This window comes from Mastacembelus armatus, chromosome 24 (assembly GCF_900324485.2).
Source record: "Mastacembelus armatus chromosome 24, fMasArm1.2, whole genome shotgun sequence".
In the NCBI taxonomy this organism is placed as follows: Eukaryota; Metazoa; Chordata; class Actinopteri; order Synbranchiformes; family Mastacembelidae; genus Mastacembelus; species Mastacembelus armatus.
In genome coordinates, this window is record NC_046656.1 from 19,881,423 (window position 1) to 19,899,848 (window position 18,426).

General features: G+C 43.1%; 2 protein-coding genes across 3 annotated transcripts; one reads left to right on the top strand and one right to left on the bottom strand.

Annotated features, from left to right (window-relative positions):
* The first annotated feature begins 1,124 nt into the window (after window positions 1-1,124).
* trim54 (tripartite motif containing 54) lies at window positions 1,125-11,693 on the top strand. 2 transcript variants are annotated; one of them, XR_003296348.2, is made up of 9 exons: window positions 1,125-1,685; window positions 2,408-2,586; window positions 4,763-4,940; window positions 6,210-6,305; window positions 6,494-6,727; window positions 9,029-9,051; window positions 10,098-10,222; window positions 10,382-10,503; window positions 11,482-11,693. XR_003296348.2 is itself a non-coding variant. In XM_026318630.1 (8 exons), the coding sequence occupies exons 1-8, from the start codon at window positions 1,494-1,496 to the stop codon at window positions 10,450-10,452; spliced, it is 1,098 nt and encodes a 365-aa protein (XP_026174415.1). In that variant the 5' UTR covers window positions 1,125-1,493; the 3' UTR covers window positions 10,453-10,847. The 2 variants fall into 2 exon arrangements, 1 of the variants encoding a protein (XP_026174415.1); XM_026318630.1 differs by lacking the exon at window positions 11,482-11,693 and having other exon boundaries at window positions 10,382-10,847.
* Window positions 11,694-16,256: 4,563 nt separating this feature from the next.
* On the bottom strand, window positions 16,257-16,934 carry uts1 (urotensin 1). Its single transcript, XM_026318982.1, has one exon. The coding sequence runs from the start codon at window positions 16,932-16,934 to the stop codon at window positions 16,494-16,496; it is 441 nt and encodes a 146-aa protein (XP_026174767.1). The 3' UTR covers window positions 16,257-16,493.
* Window positions 16,935-18,426: the final 1,492 nt, after the last annotated feature.

Genomic DNA, 18,426 nt, shown 5'->3' on the forward strand with positions numbered 1-18,426 from the left:
AAAAAAGCAACGTGGTCATTAAAGGATGAATAGTAAAGTTTCTGCTGTCGCACTAAGAGCCAGATATTTTCACCTGCTTCGGTATTTAGTGTAGACTGACTAGTATGGATGCAAATATCTAAATTAGATCAATACCTGATTTTTTTTCTCACTACAAACAAATACGACAGAATGTATTGCACTGACTTATCTGACTTTATGTGGTCTGAAATTCACTTTGTGAAAGACTCAATAACTTCTATTGACTCCTGGCCAATCGGATCACGGGACATCAAGCATGTGATCCGGGAATGTGGAACTGTATATTAGTTTCCAAATATCTGCTAATGTATTGGAGTATTTCTTATTACATCCTGGTACTTCAACTTTTACTGAAGCTGAGACTGGAATACATCCAGCATTGACATTATCAATATTATATTACTGACAGTGTGATTAAACTATATCATTGTTATTGTCTTGTTTACAGTAAACTATAAAAACAGCAAACAGTCATATATATATATATATATATATATATATTTCTATGCAGCTTTATATATATTTTTAGTTTATTTTCCTGTGGGCTCTACTGGCTGGATGACTCATATGTCATATGCACTTCACATTTTAAATTTATCATTTCCCAAGTGTGAACCAAAATTGAAAAACAGCAAACAAAGAAATGTGTAGGCTTTATGAATCACCAATCTCTATTTATATCTGTATTTATAATTAATATTTTTTATTTTTATTCATTGATTGCTTTATTGAAAGTTGGTCTTGATAAGTGAATATTTTAGGGATCAGGATGTAGAACAGGAAATAAAAAAGTGTTTTTGTACAATAAACACAGTAGGAATATTACATTAGGAAAATTATTAAATTATTAATTAAAGTGAGTCATTAGAAGAGTTTTCTTTTATAAAGTTTAAAGAAACTACATTCACTACATTGTGCAGGGACAAACAAAGGTTGAGACATTGGACCGGCCTGTTTATGCCAAAGTGCTAATGACCTCAAACGTGGCTGCTAAGGGTTGCGTTATGTGTCACCAGGATCCCCTCCGAAGTGTCAGACTTCATCAAACGTCGCCAGCTGAACCCTGGGGCAGACGACCGTAGTAAATCTCTGCCACACCCTGACTTTCCAACGCTTTGGCTGCGGAGCACAGTTTAGACAGTAACCCAAGCCACAACAAACTGAGGAGCTAAAAATACCGATGGGCAACAGTCCAGCTGCTGTGGGACTGAGACAGAGGGTCTGGGAGGGACTAATGGGGGTTAGAGAGGCTGACGGAGGGGTAAAGCGATAGACAGCTGGCGAGAGTTAGAGCAAAAAGTCTAGTCAAGTCTAGAACGATAAAAAGAGTCAAAGCTGATAAAGTGAGAGCTGTTTGATGAGTGGATTAAAGGGGAAAAGCTAGAATAGCCCCTGGACTTGTGTTTCTGGAAGTCTCTACTTGTTGTCCTCTTCTGTCTTCTCTAATATTTAACTCTCCACCTCTGGAGGCGATGAACTTTGCTGTGGGCTTCAAGCCTCCATCAGCAGGCAGCTCTGGGTCCGGTGCTGGCAGCGGAGCCACCATGGAGAACCTGGAGAAGCAGCTGATCTGCCCCGTGTGCATGGAGATGTTCTCCAAACCTGTGGTCATCCTGCCCTGCCAACACAACCTCTGTCGCAAGTGTGCCAACGACATCTTCCAGGTGAGACTCAGGCTGTTCTATTTCAAAACAAACACACACTTGAAAACACACAGATAACACACAGATGTTTTACTCTGATCGTTTTCAAAGGAGTCCTTCACCAAAACCCCTTTCTTTTGAGGGTCAGTTAGTCGCCTTCCAGTTTGTCCTGGTTTTCTTTAATTAGCTTGGATTCACATCAGTGATAATGAATTCCACAGGAAACCAGGTTCTGATGGAAACTTCTCAAAGTCTAAATGTTGTACAATCCACTTCTCCCCTGCCCGTCGGTACAGAGACAATGCTCCACCAAACTGTGGCTAAATATAGCACAGTTAGCTGTTTGTTCGCTCATACATGCCCCATGTGATCAGGCACATGGGGCATGTATGAATAATTTCAGCCATGTATTGCATATTTTGTAGGTTTATCTATTTACTGTTTAACTCTTCAAATATGCATTTAGGATTTTCTTTCATTCTATAAAAGGTCCAATGACATATGTCACATTTGCATGCAATTACCGTGTGGAGCAGAAATTAAACCATAAGCTGTTTTTATCTGTGCAGCAGATAGAAACTCCTGTGCAGAGAAAACGGGTGTTGTTAAATGCCAATCACAGGATGCTTCCTTTGACCTTCTGACCTTGCTCTTTTCCTTGAGACACTTAGCAAAAAAACCAGCGGCGACATGGAGAAGGTCAGTGAGGCTAAAAATCAAATCTTTTCCTCCTCTGCCCCCAGTCAGCTAACCCTCTGTGGCAGTCCCGAGGCTCCTCTGGCATCGCAGCCACCGGCGGCCGTTTCCGCTGTCCGTCGTGTCGCCACGAGGTGGTGCTGGACCGGCACGGGGTCTACGGGCTGCAGAGGAACCTGCTGGTGGAGAACATCATCGACATCTACAGACAACAGGAGTCCTCCAGGTGAGTAGGTGTCAGTGTTTGTCACTGTGAAATATTGTTCATTATGTGTCTGTACACCAGCCTCCACTTATGGTTCCATAATTAACAAAAACAATAAAAATAATATGTAAATAATAATAATCCATCATTTCTGAATACAAGTTTAATTTACTGTATAAAAATACACATTAGTCAGTTGTGAGTCTTTCTAAAAGTCACTGTGTTGGATATAAAAAAAGGAAGTTGTTATTGTAGTAATGTCTGGCCACCAACAGAGAACAGTGTTGTACTCCATTACTGCCAGTCTACACCTTTGATTCATCCACACTCTGTGTAATTTTCCTCTTTTTTTCATTGTAGACATTAATTTAACATCGTTAGGCTCATTTAGTGTAAATTCACAGCAGCCAGTATCTCAGAGTGAATAAATACAAAAAGAGCAGATGATGATATGGATCAGATTGTTTTTTTTAATTTACAGTTATTTTCATTGATGGGGCCAGTTTCCTTTACTCTTTCTTCTTTTTTTTACTGTGGCACAACTCAAGTTATAATTAATGTGGTCCCTCAATGTAAATCAAAGTTTGTTGCTAAGTTTATTAGAAGGAGCACCAGTCACACAATTCACTGTTTTAACACTGCAGTAAAATATTTATCGCCTGTTCAGACACTAACTTTGTGCAATAAGCTCAGGTGCTGAAAGTCACTTTGTCATTTTGTTGTGCTGGTTGGTGGTTTTGATCACAGGCTGTGTGGATATGGAGAACATGCTTTAACGTTTAAGGAAGCTTAAAAACGAAGATAGAAATTAGAAAATGGATGTGATATGTGTGATTGTAAGAAGTGTAGGAAGCTTTTACTGTGGCTGGAGAGAAACCGCTGAAAGAGAAAAGTGGATTTTTCTTCAGGTGTAGGCGAGAACTTTCCTCCTGTGACCTTTGTGGTGCCGCAGAGCTTCAGGAGAGTGGCCCCTTTATATTTTATGGTCAACCATCTTTTAATAATTCAGCCTGTTACTGTTCACATCAGTTTGGTCAAAGCTTTGTTGATTTGGTTTTTACCAGACGAATGACTCGTACTTTCAAATACACTTTGCTGTCTGAAGTCTATTGCTGCTCTGGATCACTCAGTGCATGTTTCAAACTGAAGCCTCTTCAGCGAAGCGGCTCCTGTTCTGTGGAGTGCACACCCCTAACTACAACTCTACAGTGATATTTAACATTATTATGTGTAGATTTGTCACTTTCACTCCAAATTAGAAGCTACATGAGTCACTGGTAAAGAAGAGAGATGTTGGCATTCATTAGAGACAGAAGGACAGGACTCTCCTCATTAACTGTGTGGGCTAAAAAAACAAACAACAAAAACAAAAAAAGAAAGTGATTGTTCACAGCGAGGTTCACAAATGTTTTGTGTTGACTAAAATTTGTGTTTTAGGATGCTACACAGGCTGAGTACGACCCTGTGTATGTATGTATGTACCAGTGATGACTCTCATGTAAGGCAAACCTGGGCACCGTGTGTGTGTTTGGCTTTTCTTTTCTTCTTCTGTGATAGTTAATGGTGATGATAGTGGTTGCATGCACACTGGCCGTGACAAAGCAGGGGGGGGGGGAAATGCCATAAAACCACTTAAAAACAGAAGACATGGCTTTGTTGTGTCCTTTGGACATATACCAGAAGAAGCTGACTGAGCTCTAGATGAGCGGTGATACACTCCTGGCTCTCTCAGCACAGCTCAGCTCAACTCTTCCTCTGGTTCCTCCGCTGACGTCAGAACACGTCAGTGATAACTGCAGTAAATTAAGCTGCTTCAACAATACAGGCGGTGTTGCCAAGTCCTGTAGACACTCTGCCACTTGGGCATTGAAATGAGATTAAAAACTGCCGGAGCTTTCCTTAAGTGTTCTCTTCAAGAACATTAAAAGTCCATTAACATGATGGCAAACAGCAAAGAGACTGGATGTTTTCTTTTTGAGAAAGAATAAAAATCCTGTCTCCAGACGATCCCACAGGCACTAGATGTCCCCTGGATTAATCATAGTGTGACCAGACTCTGTGTGTCTTTACTACAAACAGGGACCCAGAACCCTCCTGTGTGAGACATTGAAAGGCAGTTAAATCAGGTGTTTTTTTTGTCATAATGATTAGGTTTTAAAACGATCACATTCACTCACTCACCCCTTGTCTCCTCCAGGCTTGTAAACACAAAGTCCGAGCAGAAGCAGCAGCTGATGTGTGAAGAACATGAGGAGGAGAAGATCAACATCTACTGTCTGTCCTGCCAGACGCCGACGTGCTCCATGTGCAAAGTGTTCGGCCAGCACAAAGACTGTGATGTGGCTCCGCTCAGCAGCGTCTACACGAGGCAGAAGGTAAAGAATCAATGTCAGTGACTTTTTCATTCGTCACACCAGGCCCCTGATTTTCTGACCGGGTTTGCTTGGACAAAGACACCAAGCAGAACGTAAAGAGATATTATTGATTGTGCTGGACGATAACCAGCTGGTTTTGAGAAGCTGAGCACGCTCCCAGCAGAGTCGGAGGCTTGTTTAAAGGTCAAAGGACCACTGAAGATATACAGATATATACAAGTAGTTTAATGTGCATCTGTGTGGGGGACCTGTTACCAAGGATGATAACCTCTCATCTCCTTTTTATTTATTTTTAAATCTTCCTTCTATTTCTCTGTTTCCTCTTCTGTTGGTATTTCTGTCCTGGACACCAGCACAATGTCAGTGCATGGTGCACAGAAAAGTATCTAACACACACAGCTGCTTATGTGGCCATCTGAAGGTCAGTTACAGTAGCATCAGAGATTATTTAACGCAGGAACGTGTACATCAAATATATGAAAAACATTCACAGAAAGACAAAGCGCAGCAGTTTAGTCATGCAGATGGCAGCAGCAGCAGTGTCCGGCTCGTTATCGAGCAGTTGGCTTTGTTGACATTTCGGTGCCGGCGTCTCCATCTCTCACTCTGTCTCTGATTCACTCATCTGAAATTTAGATGAGGCTGAGGAAAGTTGTCGATCCTCCATCTTTGTGAAAACAATAATGTGAGAAACAAAAGTCACAAAAGTGATTTCATTTGACCCAACACAGGTGAGAATCTCTGCTACACCAACAGCTCAGTAAACAACACCTGAACTGCTCAGAAGCTGAACAAACCATAAACATGATGCTTTAAACAGATGCTGCTGCTGCTGACTCATTTCATGCTTCAGGTGGCCACAGCCACAAACTAGAAAGTGCTCAGAGTGCATTCCTCCTCCTCCAACACTGCACAATCCTGTGTTTGTCTTTGCATCAAGAGAAAACGTTAAATAGGAAAGTGTATAATGAAGGATTGTTCCCTGCTCCATGTGAATTTGTGAGGAATCCCAGGTTATATTTTAATTTGCCTGTAGTTCTGCGATGCATTCAGGAGTTACAGTAAATATCATTTGTGCCAAATTGTGTAAAGAATGTACAACCTCATTTGCTGCGTGGTCTATTAAATATTTTAGTGGAATATGTAGTGTTGTGTCCCTTTATTACTACTCACAAGACACTAAGGAAAAACCATTTAAATGACATAATGAAAGTAGCTGAAGTCTATTCTTGTGGTGAAGTAGCACCAGTGTGTTCTGAATGTTTGCAGACTGAGCTGAGCGACGGCATCGCCATCTTAGTCGCCAGCAACGACCACGTCCAAGGAGTCATCTCTCAGATGGAAGCTCTCTGCTGTGCTGTGGAGGTGAGACCCTCTGCAGCCACTACAGCTCACACACAAACACTAATGCTAGAAAAAAAGATCATGAGTGCGGTGACAAGTGCATCAGTGTTATTCTATAAAGTTGAATATTGATGAAAATATTTATGATTTAACCCCAAACGTTCTGTGTGTGATGTTGCTGAGGATATAAATCTGCTTTCTGACTTCAGGAGAATGGTCAGCGACAGACAGAGCAGCTGGTCAGCCATTTTGGCAGCCTGGTGGCCATCCTGGACGAGCGGAAGCAGGAGCTGGTGGGACTGATCACCAAAGAGCAGGACGAGAAACTCAAACATGTTCGCTGCCTCATCCGTGAGCACAGCGATCACCTGGAGGCCGCGGTCACGCTGGTCGAATCGGCCATTCAGGCCATAGAGGAGCCGCACATGCCTCTGTTCATACAGGTGGGAAAAACCAATGAACTACAGCTGGTGTTTTACTTTAGTAAGGCACATTTCTCACATCAGACTAGAGGTAAAGTGTCATGATAGACGTTCCTTAGTGTAGGACGGCGTTTTACTATAATAAGGTGCATTTTGACATCACTACATCAGGAGGTTGAGCAGTGGACGTTTAACTAAAGGTTTGATTCTTGTTTTCACAAGACATTGAACCTCAAGTATCCAGGTATGACCTGCTATTGTGCTTCGAGTGTGGAAAAGTACTCTATAAGTTACATCTAAGTACACAGGCAACACACACACACCAGTATTTATTCAGTCATTCTCACAACCCGCTGCAGCACAAACTGGGAGTTACCAGGACCCGAACGCTCAGAACATGCACACAAGGGCGGTGAACATCTCCCCGTGCATTTCAAACCCAACAACTCTGAGGCAGAAGCTGCTCCACCCTCCACAGCAGCAGAGCAGCTCAGTACCTGCAGGTCGCTGCAGCGAGGAGAAAGAGAACAGCCACTGCAGAAACACAAGACAGGAACAGCCTCAGCATCCAGCTGCATCTGAAGGACCTTCCTCTGCGCTCTGCCTAGAGAAGACTGATGGTTTAAAGAAGCGTCTACGTCACACTGGGCGACCATCACTCAGCAGAGGATGTGATCAACACTTACATCCACTTACAGTGCAGCCCTGACATCCCTCCCTGGGCAGAGTAACAGCTTCTCATCTTCAGGAACCTCCAGCAAGTCCAGTCGCCAACTTTAGCACTTTGAATATTCTGACTTAGTGAGAAGCTTCTTACTGCACATTGTTCTTACCCCTTTACTTCTTCTTAATAAAATCTCTTCTTCCTCATCCACTTCCACTCAAGCTACATGTACAGGTGACCCAAAATAAGATACAGATTCAGGTAGTTTACATGATCCTTCTTTGCCACAGGTTTCATTGGACCCGATGATTCATGCTTGTTGGTCCACAGGTCGTGTCTGTTGATGATGATAAAGGGTTTTATGTGCACAGCTGCAGGGTGAGGAGGGAAAGTCCAGCAGGATGCCTCCATGTCGGGTGCTGCGTTTCCACAAATCCTCCGAGGCCATCTGGGCCTCTGGTCCTGCTCACCTCAGAATGCAGAGAGTATCGTCACACACATGATTTATTCACACAGCTGCACAGTTAATGAAGAACAGGACAGTCCCTCCAGCACCTCATATCGATCAACCAATCAATGTGCTCATACATGTACAAACGTTGACGGACTTCTAAATGACACACACACGGCAAAAAAAGAGAACTTTTAGAACGAGTAAACCAAAACTAAGTGTGTAAGTGACAGGTAATCTAATCAAAACAACACACATCAGTGAGTGTGCAGAGATTTTAAATTAGCTCATCAACATTATATTAGAATACAGGACATTTTACTACCTGCCAAACTGTGTTTTCCTGCTTTTTCCTTGACTGTTCATAAAAATCTCTGGCTATAAATCCACAGCAGCAGCAGCAGCAGCAGCAGCAGCTCAGCGTGATCATAAACACAAACACCATGGTTGCACTGCAGGGGCCGGACCCTCCTCGCTGTAAAGAATCTGAATTTAGCTCAGAAATATTCACAAAACATCTTTAAGTTAAAAAAAACATCCCTGTTTATGTTCTACCCCAACCAGCTGTTCCAACATAAAATAGACTGACAGATGAATTGGTCTCTGGCTCTCAAGTCTCCATGTCTCATCCAGGCATGTTTGGAACAGTGGAGTCATTTATGAAGGAAGATTGTTAGCTGGTGAAATGTAAAGACTCGCTGCTGCAGAACATCTGTGGTGTGTAGAAACTGTGAGGTCCCACTGGGCTGAAGAAACAGTGTAATGCTCCTTTATTGCAGCTCTAAACGTTAGTGTTTGGGCAGTTTGAGGTTGAGTAAGGCCTCAAAGAAAGCTGGAAAGTTCTTAAAACAGCAGACCCTCATTTCAGTCTCAAGACGAGACAAGCAGGTTGTTACTAAATTCAGCTTCTTTGCTGCTGAGGCGACACGTCTGCGTCACTGTCCCCTCTGAGGAAAGTGTGAGGGAAAGTTGGAGCGTCAGGTGTTGCTGCTTTATGTTCAGCCACATCCTCTGCCAAAGCAGCTGTTACACAAGATAGAGTTTGAGGAAGCAGCTAGTAAACACCATGAGGCCATTCTGGCAGCTGCGTCTTAAAATCATGTTTTTATTTTACGCCGTGACATGTCTGACAAATACTTCTGATAGATGAAGCACGCTGGGATTCATTTGATCTCTTCCCTCCTTTCTGTCTTCTTCTCTCACTCAGAGCGCCAAAGTCCTGCTGGAAGAGTAAGTTCCCTGTTTGGTGGTGAGGCCACGTCTGTGCATGACACTATGGTCAGACTTTGTACATCTAATCTGAGGAGCCTACAGTTCCCAACAGTTTTAGACAGTTTGAGATTATTGTATTATCCAAGTGAAGGGACACTTTATTTCATATCAATGACCACCCACAGCCCCACAGGTCAAATAGTCTAGTGAGTAAATACAAATCTGACAGTCAGAGTTTAGATTTTTCTTCTTTTAGCTTTAGACTCTTTGGAGAGAAACCAACAAGCTGGATCTAAAACACCTCGAGCAGCTCCAGTAGTTAAATGCTGCCGTCAGCAAACCGGCCGCATGGGAATGACCAGAGATCTGCATGCATTTGCTTTGCTGATGGATTGAGCCGATACTGGCCTTTTGTTAGTGCTGACATCAGTGACCTTTACCTGATTAAATATTTAGAGTTGAGTCTAACAGAGCTACACCGGTGCACGAGAAATGGATGATTCATACCAGAGCAAACATCAGTCACTAATATCTATTTAATAACTGTCAGTGTTAATATCAGCTTTTAGAAAACCATCCTGAAGGTGTTTGTGTAAATGTAGTTTTGATTTCAACAGAAAAACCACTTGTGTCCTAACATATTTTCTGTTCTCAATTCACCTGCAGTAAAAATACGTTTTAGAAATGTTATTTAAAAGCTGCTGTTTGAGTTTCAATAAAAAATGCAGCTCCTGTAGTTTTTCCATTTACACTTCCTGTCATTAATGTTTCCACAAACTGAGCTTTTCATGCTAAAAATTTACTTTATCTACATTTGCAGTGATTTATGACAGTAATACTGAAACAGGGTATTATTGGATTTGCACAGTGACCCATCAGACTTTGTTGTCATTTATAAACAAACAGTTAATAAAAAGTTTAAGTGATAAAAAGTGGTAAAAAAAAAAAAACTGTTTATAAAAAGTAGTTTGCTCCATGTTGAGTGTTTCTCTGCAGAACGAGAACTTTTACTTTACCTACTTTTACTTGTGTGTGTGTGTGTGTGTGTGTGTGTGTTGTGACAGGATGGCAGTAACAGCCAGGGCCTCTAACATCGAGCGACCAGAGCTCGGCTATGAGAGCATGGCTCACTTCATCATCGATACCGATGAAGTCGCAGACTTGTTAAGGAACATCGACTTCTGCCCTGGTGCGTTACTGAAACAGTGTGAGGTGGAAGACGAGAGTCTGAAAGTTTGAACGTTTCCAATCAATCACATCGATTTATAACACACATTGATAGTTACTGTTCTAGCAATAAGGACGTGTGTGTGTGTGTGTGTGTGTGTGTGTGTGTGTGTGTTTTCAGGTGTGGATGACGACGAAGACGAGGAGCCTGATGAAGTGGGAGAAGAGTCCGAACTTGACTCCAGATGTTAGGACCAACACGAAGGAGGGTTTTAAATCCCTGAAGTTGGTTTTTGATCAGCTGTTAGTGAATAAAATGGTTTGAGAGTCTTTGAGACACTAACTGACACTAAACTACAGATCATGACTGATGTTACGAGTTTGAGGGACCAGTGAGGGAAAATTTTAGTTGTTCGTTTAATCCTGCGTCAGAGATCTGGTCTTCCTTTCTGGCCCTTTTCCACTGGTTTTGACCACATCTCCCAGTCTTCATCAGCAGATGGATCATCTTTTTGTCATCTATTAACACAATGTAAACATATATATTTAATAGCCACATATAAATAGACATAAACGACCTTAGTTCACTTTTATTTATGTCTCATCTAAACTGAATTTAACCTCTAATAACATGGTTGTAATCAACTGCTACTTGTTCTGTGTATTTGCTGATTCTTTGCACTAAACTAATTCAGTCTATGAAAACAGCCTAATGCAGAGCATCTATTGAGTAGCTGATGGTCTTTTCATAGAAAGATAAGTAAAATAACACTAGTTTTAGTCTCATAAGATGTTAAATATGCAAACACTGTATTTGGTCCTACAGTTGTAATGTCCTAAAACATGCAGAGTTTTTAATGAGTGCCAAAGAAAGCAGTGACGGCTCTGACTGTAGTGCAAATGTGTCAGATGTTCTTGTCAGTCTGCTTTGTAATATTTTGCAAACGTGCACAGTCTGAACTCGGCGGTGGCAGCAGCTCGCTGTGCATCGTACAGATGGGATGTGTGAAATCATCTCTAACGAGACCACTTACGTAAAAACGAGTTGCTGCAGAGAGCGAAGGATTCCCCTCGTCCTCTCAGGGAGGCGGCGTGTTTTCATGCTGACTCAGACAAAGGCAACAACAACAACAGCATCCTCCTCCTCCTCATCCTCCTCCTCCTCGCTGCATTTGTGTGGCGTGCGGGGACATTAGGCCGAGCAGTTGGAGAGTCGCTGGTGATTGTTTAGACGTGGGATGATGACACTGATCCGATGATATTCCTCTTTTGTTCTTCGAGGTCCCTGCTGCAGTCCCGAGGAAATAAAACACAAACGGAGCTTTTACCATAATCCTCTGGAAGAAATCCACTGAATTCAGCCACAACGGACGTCAAACAACAACAGGAAGCCCTAAATGATGAAAATCAAACATTTATTTACATTTTCCATCTGTTTCCTCCTCCAATCTGAAAAGATTTTGCCTCCCACATTGAATAAAAAAGCCACTGTATGTAAATGCTTGTGTCCTTTTCTTCAGGATTTGAAGCCCCCCCTTCCAGCTTTTCAAAGGCTCCACTAGAGTCTTTTATAATTGATTTAAGATAACCTGTAAATAAACAGAAAGATTAAAGCCAATCAGACTGAAATGATTCTGAAAATGGGTGAATTTTGGGGGGACAGACCAACAAAAGACAAACTTTGTATTACACATAGAGCAACAGGATTGGCCTTTTAATGCAGAGTGGGCAGATCAGCTTATCACTGTGGGCAGTGCTATAAATGACTTTCTGGAAGAGTGGGCGCTGGATTTTGGTGCTGTATGATCATTAAAAAAACATGCTCTCCAAAACTGCCCATAAAAACATTTCATTAAGGTTTGGGTTAAAGAATTCTGTCGGCACAACAAATTCAACAGATCCCATGAAAACACAAAAATGTACTTTCTGTTTTCTGGTCTCTGTCCCCACATACATCACATTCCTCTGTTCCACAGCGTCGCACTGATACCAAAAGGTACTAAACACACATCAGTACTCACTGCACCAGAAAATGTGCATTAATCCAGGGCTGAAAATAGTCCCCGACCCCACTGCACTGTTTTGAACATCTGCGCCCAGCTGTTTTAAGACATTACTTAGCCATGTTAGCAGGAGCTGTCACATCTCAACCAATGTCTGATGGATTACCAGGAAAATCTGTACAGACATTTCTACCCTGAGGATGTAATTCTAGTCCTGGTACCACCAGGAAGGTCCATCCACCATCTACAGCTTGACCTGAAACATCGAGAGCCACACAGAGGCTGCAATCCCAGCATGCAGTGGGTGAGAGGCGGGATCCCCCCTGTACAGATCAGCAGCCAATCACAGGACTGACACACAGAGACAGACACACATATTCACTTTAGTCACCAACCAAACCCATATGTGTTTGGACTGTGGGAGGAGAAAACCCACACAGACACAGGGACAACATGCAGACTCCACACAGAAAGGCCCCGGGTCCACCTGGGTTCAGACCCTAATCCTGACCTGCATGTGTTTGGACTGTGGGAGGAGAAAACCCACACAGACACAGGGACAACATGCAGACTCCACACAGAAAGGCCCCGGGTCCACCTGGGTTCAGACCCTAATCCTGACCTGCATGTGTTTGGACTGTGGGAGGAGAAAACCCACACAGACACAGGGACAACATGCAGACTCCACACAGAAAGGCCCCGGGTCCACCTGGGTTCAGACCCTAATCCTAACCTGCATGGGTTTGGACTGTGGGAGGAGAAAACCCACACAGACACAGGGACAACATGCAGACTCCACACAGAAAGATCCCGGGTCCACCTGGGTTCAGACCCTAATCCTGACCTGCATGTGTTTGGACTGTGGGAGGAGAAAACCCACACAGACACAGGGACAACATGCAGACTCCACACAGAAAGGCCCCGGGTCCACCTGGGTTCAGACCCTAATCCTGACCTGCATGTGTTTGGACTGTGGGAGGAGAAAACCCACACAGACACAGGGACAACATGCAGACTCCACACAGAAAGGCCCCTGGTCCACCTGGGTTCAGACCCTAATCCTGACCTGCATGTGTTTGGACTGTGGGAGGAGAAAACCCACACAGACACAGGGACAACATGCAGACTCCACACAGAAAGGCCCCGGGTCCACCTGGGTTCAGACCCTAATCCTGACCTGCATGTTTTGGACTGTGGGAGAGAAAACCCACACAGACACAGGGACAACATGCAGACTCCACACAGAAAGGCCCCGGGTCCACCTGGGTTCAGACCCTAATCCTAACCTGCATGGGTTTGGACTGTGGGAGGAGAAAACCCACACAGACACAGGGACAAACATGCAGAACTCCACACAGAAGGCCCCCGGGTCCACCTGGGTTCAGACCCTAATCCTACATGCATGGTTTGGACTGTGGGAGGAGAAAACCCACATAGACACAGGGACAAAAATGCAGACTCCACACAGAAAGGCCCCTCCCCGGTTCCATATCCTGAACGTGACTTGGGAGGAGAAAACCCAACACAGGACAACATACTCCACAGAGGCCCGGTCACAGTTCAAACTCATTGCCACCGTGCGCTCCATTTACGGTTTCAAGGGAAATATCTCAACAACTATTAGATCGGCTGCCACGACCTGTGACACAGACGTGATGTTTTCATTTAGCAGCATCAAAATATCAGTTTAAAGTTTGTTTTATCACCAAGAACCTGTAAGAATTTGAAAACTCAGACCTGTATTTTGAGCTAATTAGCAGATGTTAGCCTGCACAAAGCCAAAAGCATGACTGTAAATTCTAAAATAGACAAATATAAAAGTGAAATGAAATAGTTGTGATCCTTTGGGGCTGAGAGCCACAGACGGGGCAGGAACGTGTTTTTTGCAAAGAGGAAAGTCTCAAACATTAGGAATGATGTTTGATCAGGTGTGATGGACAGGTACGCCGGTACTGATCCGGGATCCCATCCCCAGTTTGAACTGGGTCAGAATGAATCATCACTGACACAAAGATAAATGACCATGTTTTCCTGTTGGCCAATGCATTGATTTCTCAATGTAATTTTACCTTTTAGGCTTTGTGTCAAAATGTATTATTGATCTGTTTTCCCTTCATCGATTGCAGGTCAAAAAGTGATTTCTTTGGGAGTTTCGTGGTCAGGGGGACTCGTGGACTCTGGAAGAGTTTTCCAACAAAGAAACAAACATTTTCTAACTTCTCATAGTTTCAGGGAACATTTTAATGCTTTAGAGGGACCAGGCTTATAACGATGATACATTACAAGGTTTTTGTTTCTTTAATAATTATTTTAATAATTAATAAATATTAACCCTGGTGTATATTTCATTGTTTTCAATAGATTCATCTGGTTTGTGGCTTTTGTAAATACACTAACACATTATTGTTAATTATGGATTTGGTGGTTTGTAACGATTTCCATAATTTCACTGGTGCACATCGACAGCAAAATAAAAAGTGAGTGTCCCTGACTGACTAGTGTAACACCTCACATTGTTACTGTGCAGCAGAGACTGAGCACAGATATCTGGGTCATATTAATTAAAATAAACGGATTTTAAATGCAATTAGTTATTTAATTCTCAATGACTCTGTAGTACCTACACTGTGGGAACAGCACTTTGGTCTAACAAAGTCTTTTAGATCCTGCGATTTTGGGAAAAGGGGATTTAATATCCAGTGTAAAATTAAAATATCATCACAAATGTCAAATCTTCAACTAAAAATGTTTCATCTTAATTTGTGCAGGACTGTAATTTCACAGAAAAACATCAGTGGAATCTGTGGCTACGTGGTTTTGCGGCAGGTTAAGTCTTTTGGAATAAAACGCCTGTTGGCCCGTGAAGTGTTTTGAGTGTTGCTCACTTACACTTGATGACACACGAGTTTGTCACCAACGTGATGTGCAACGACATTTGTGAAGTACAGTGAGGGAGAAGAAACTGAACCAACAGACAGACACAAACACTGTGATCATGCAGAAGAATCACCAACACCCACCAGTTTGGACTGAGTCACAGAAACAAAGGGCCCAGAGGCCATTTTGACTTCACTTGTCTGCTTCAACAACTTGGACCAAACGATATTAAGCACCACTTAAAGAGATTCAGCTGGAGGATGATGTGACTGGCTGTTCTCTAATCAGATTTAATAGAAGTCCAGACATTTGCTTGTGTGATACATTAATCATGATGCAAAATGTTGGTTAAATGAAAATATCGACCTGATGGTGGCGCTAGAAAAAAGAGTCAGGGGCTTTACCACCTTTAGGAATCATCCTGTGAGACTTTCACACTAAATCTCACTGAAATCAAGCAGAAGGTTTTAAGATCTCGCTCTGGAAGAAGAGTTTTAGTGCTTTCACTGTTTGCATTTTTCGTTTTGCCTTAGAGAAGAATCTTATCACACAGGGAAAAACACCGGATGACACTTAAACCGTAGAGCAGTCACAAAAAGTTGTATTTTATAGTCAGTACAATTTTATGATCAGTACAATAACAAAATCCAAATCAAAGATTTTCACTTCAAACTTTTTTATTACAAAATATAAATGGCAAAAAAAGCTTCTTTCATTTGCTAAAATAATATGAACTGTGTCAGACAGGGATGTTTTCAGTAAATCATAGATTTTTTCTTTTTTCTTTGTTCTTTTTTTTTGTAGGTCAGCATGCTACAGTAGAGACAGTACAGTTGATAGTGCTCCCGCTCAGAATAAAGAAGAGACGGGGTTAAAAAAGGAAGGTGAGAGCTGATAATGTGGATGAGAGAAGAGTCAACATGACGTTGTCTTTCCTTCCGCCTCAGTCTAATCCAATCTATCCATAACCACTTGGGGTGATAGTAGAGGAGGTGGTTTTATGGTTGTCTAGCCCACTAGGGGAACACTTAAAACGCGAACCAGTAACACAAACAGATTTTTAGTAACTGATTTCGAAGTGTCCAATACACCAAGAAGTGAAAGTGAGATTGTGTGTGAAATCCAGCAGAGCTCCAGTGTGTGTTTGTGTGTGTGTGTGTGTGTGTGTGTGTGTGCAGGATGAGATGATGGTGGAGGGACAGAGGGGGCAGAAAAGTCCGTTTCCATATTTTCCAGCAAAGTCTTTAAATGACACTTAAGGACTTACGTTTTAGTCGCGGTGCGTAATTTGGCACCATGTGTGCGTAAAGGGATGGAGAGGAGGGCAGGCGCACGAACAAAAACTAATGTCAGAGGTCTTGAATGCTGAGACAGCGGTTGGCCTGTTTTAACCAGGCTTTTTTAAAAACAGCTCTACTTTCCGACCTCGTCGAGCACTTTGCGGTTGAGCTGAGCCTGCTCCCTCTGGCTCTCCATCTTGGCCATCTGGATCATATTCCTCAGCAGGTGGAAGGTCAGGTCGATGGACAGCGGCGGCTCCTCGCTCCGTTTCAGCAGCTGCACTGCCGCCCTCACTGCCCCGTCCTCGCTCTCTTCTTCCGGTGGGAGCAGGTGGAAACGGTCCGGGGTCCGTCTCTGGAGGAACCTCAGGATGTTGTCTTCAAGTAAATCTGTTGCGGTGCTGTCCCCGGCGGCGGCGGCCGCTCTGAGAAGCACTTCCTCCAGTTGCTGCGTCTGCAAGCGGCCGCTGCCATCCAGCCAGCCGGGGAGGACGCGCGGTCTGCCCGCGGCGGAGCGGAGGTGCGAGGAGAGGAGGACCGAAGAGAGGAGCAGGAGCAGGGGAACTGGCTTCATGTCCTGCAACCAGAGGAATGCAGAGAGCTCAGCATGTTATCAACGATCAGTGAACAAACGCACAAATATTAAATCTGTTGGACTGATGGAGCAGACGAGCTGCTGTCCTCTAGTAAATGGACGATCTGCTAAGAAACAGATGGTGACACTGAGCGGAGACTAATAAGCTTTTGATTTGACCTCAGTGTCACTAACTCTGGCAAACCTCAGGTGGAAATTATGAAAAGGTAACAGGGAGAATTTAAACTTATTTATTTTAAACGAAAACTACAAACTGACTCTGTGATCCGTTTTAGCTCAGACACAAGAAGGAAAAGTCTCTATAAAGGTCAGAGACCAAATCCTGCTCACACAACATTTTCCTCGATGCAACAAAAGTTTACACTGAAAACAAAAAAAGTAGATAAAAACCGCGGGACTCACTTTTTTCCTGTCCAGGTGCTGCAGCTGAAGCTTGAGGTCTGTCGGTGAAATTTCAGGTCGGAGCCGAATCTGAAAAGTCCTGTGAGCGTTGACTGGAGAGGACGGGGCGTTTTATACATCCAGCCTGCTCCTTTGACGTCAATGCAAGCACGGATACCGGTCTGGAAACTGGACAACTATCGAGACGCAAAGGCAATGTAGTCCCGAGGGGCAGCTGAGGATGCTGTGATGGACAGAATATAAAGGGAGGACTTGAAGGTTTATTTTTCTGCCCATCCATCCTAGCTGGGTCTTCAAGTTTGAGGAGGGACAAAAAGAGGATACTGGGGCCACTTGGGGGTCTCTGAGGCTCTAAACACTAGACACTGTGATTAAACTTTGTGTATTTCAGTTCCTTGTGGTTATTTCATGCCTTGTTTTGGCATTTATATCAGTTTCAAACTGCCCCTTTAGAGACTTTTATTTTGGAATTGATTTAAACTGAATCTTCTCTTGCACTGAATTTGGGCCCCAGCATGTGTTTTGTGTCTCCATCATAATGTCCTGGATAAAAGGGGCCACTTTTCACTTTAATAAGCTGCGCTCAAAAGGGAAAGTTAAGAATTAAAGCGAGTGTTGCAGCATGAAAAGTGTAAAAACACAATAAATCACTGTTAGATGAAGTGAGGCTCATGTAGAGTGAAGGGTTGGATCAGATAACTGTAAGAGCAAAACATCTGTGAACGGACACATCTGTAGGGTCGACTGAGGTCAGAGCAGACAGTGTGGGAGCTGTCCGTGGTGCTGAAGCTGCTGTTTGAATCCCTGCAGCATTTCAGTTCCTGTTTGTATAGAAGCTAAGAGAACTACCAGATCCGACACTTAATCTGCACAGTCTCTGATTCCAATTAGTTTAGATGGATGTGACGATGTCAAACCAGAGTGGTTTCCAACCAGAGGTCAGGAGCCAGACATGGAGTCAGAGGTTAAACCATGAAGGGCTAAAAAGTTTGTTCTTAGAAACTGAAAAATGTTTCTAACACATCATGTTGAGACTGTTTTCCCCAAATTGCCTCTAATCTATGTTTTT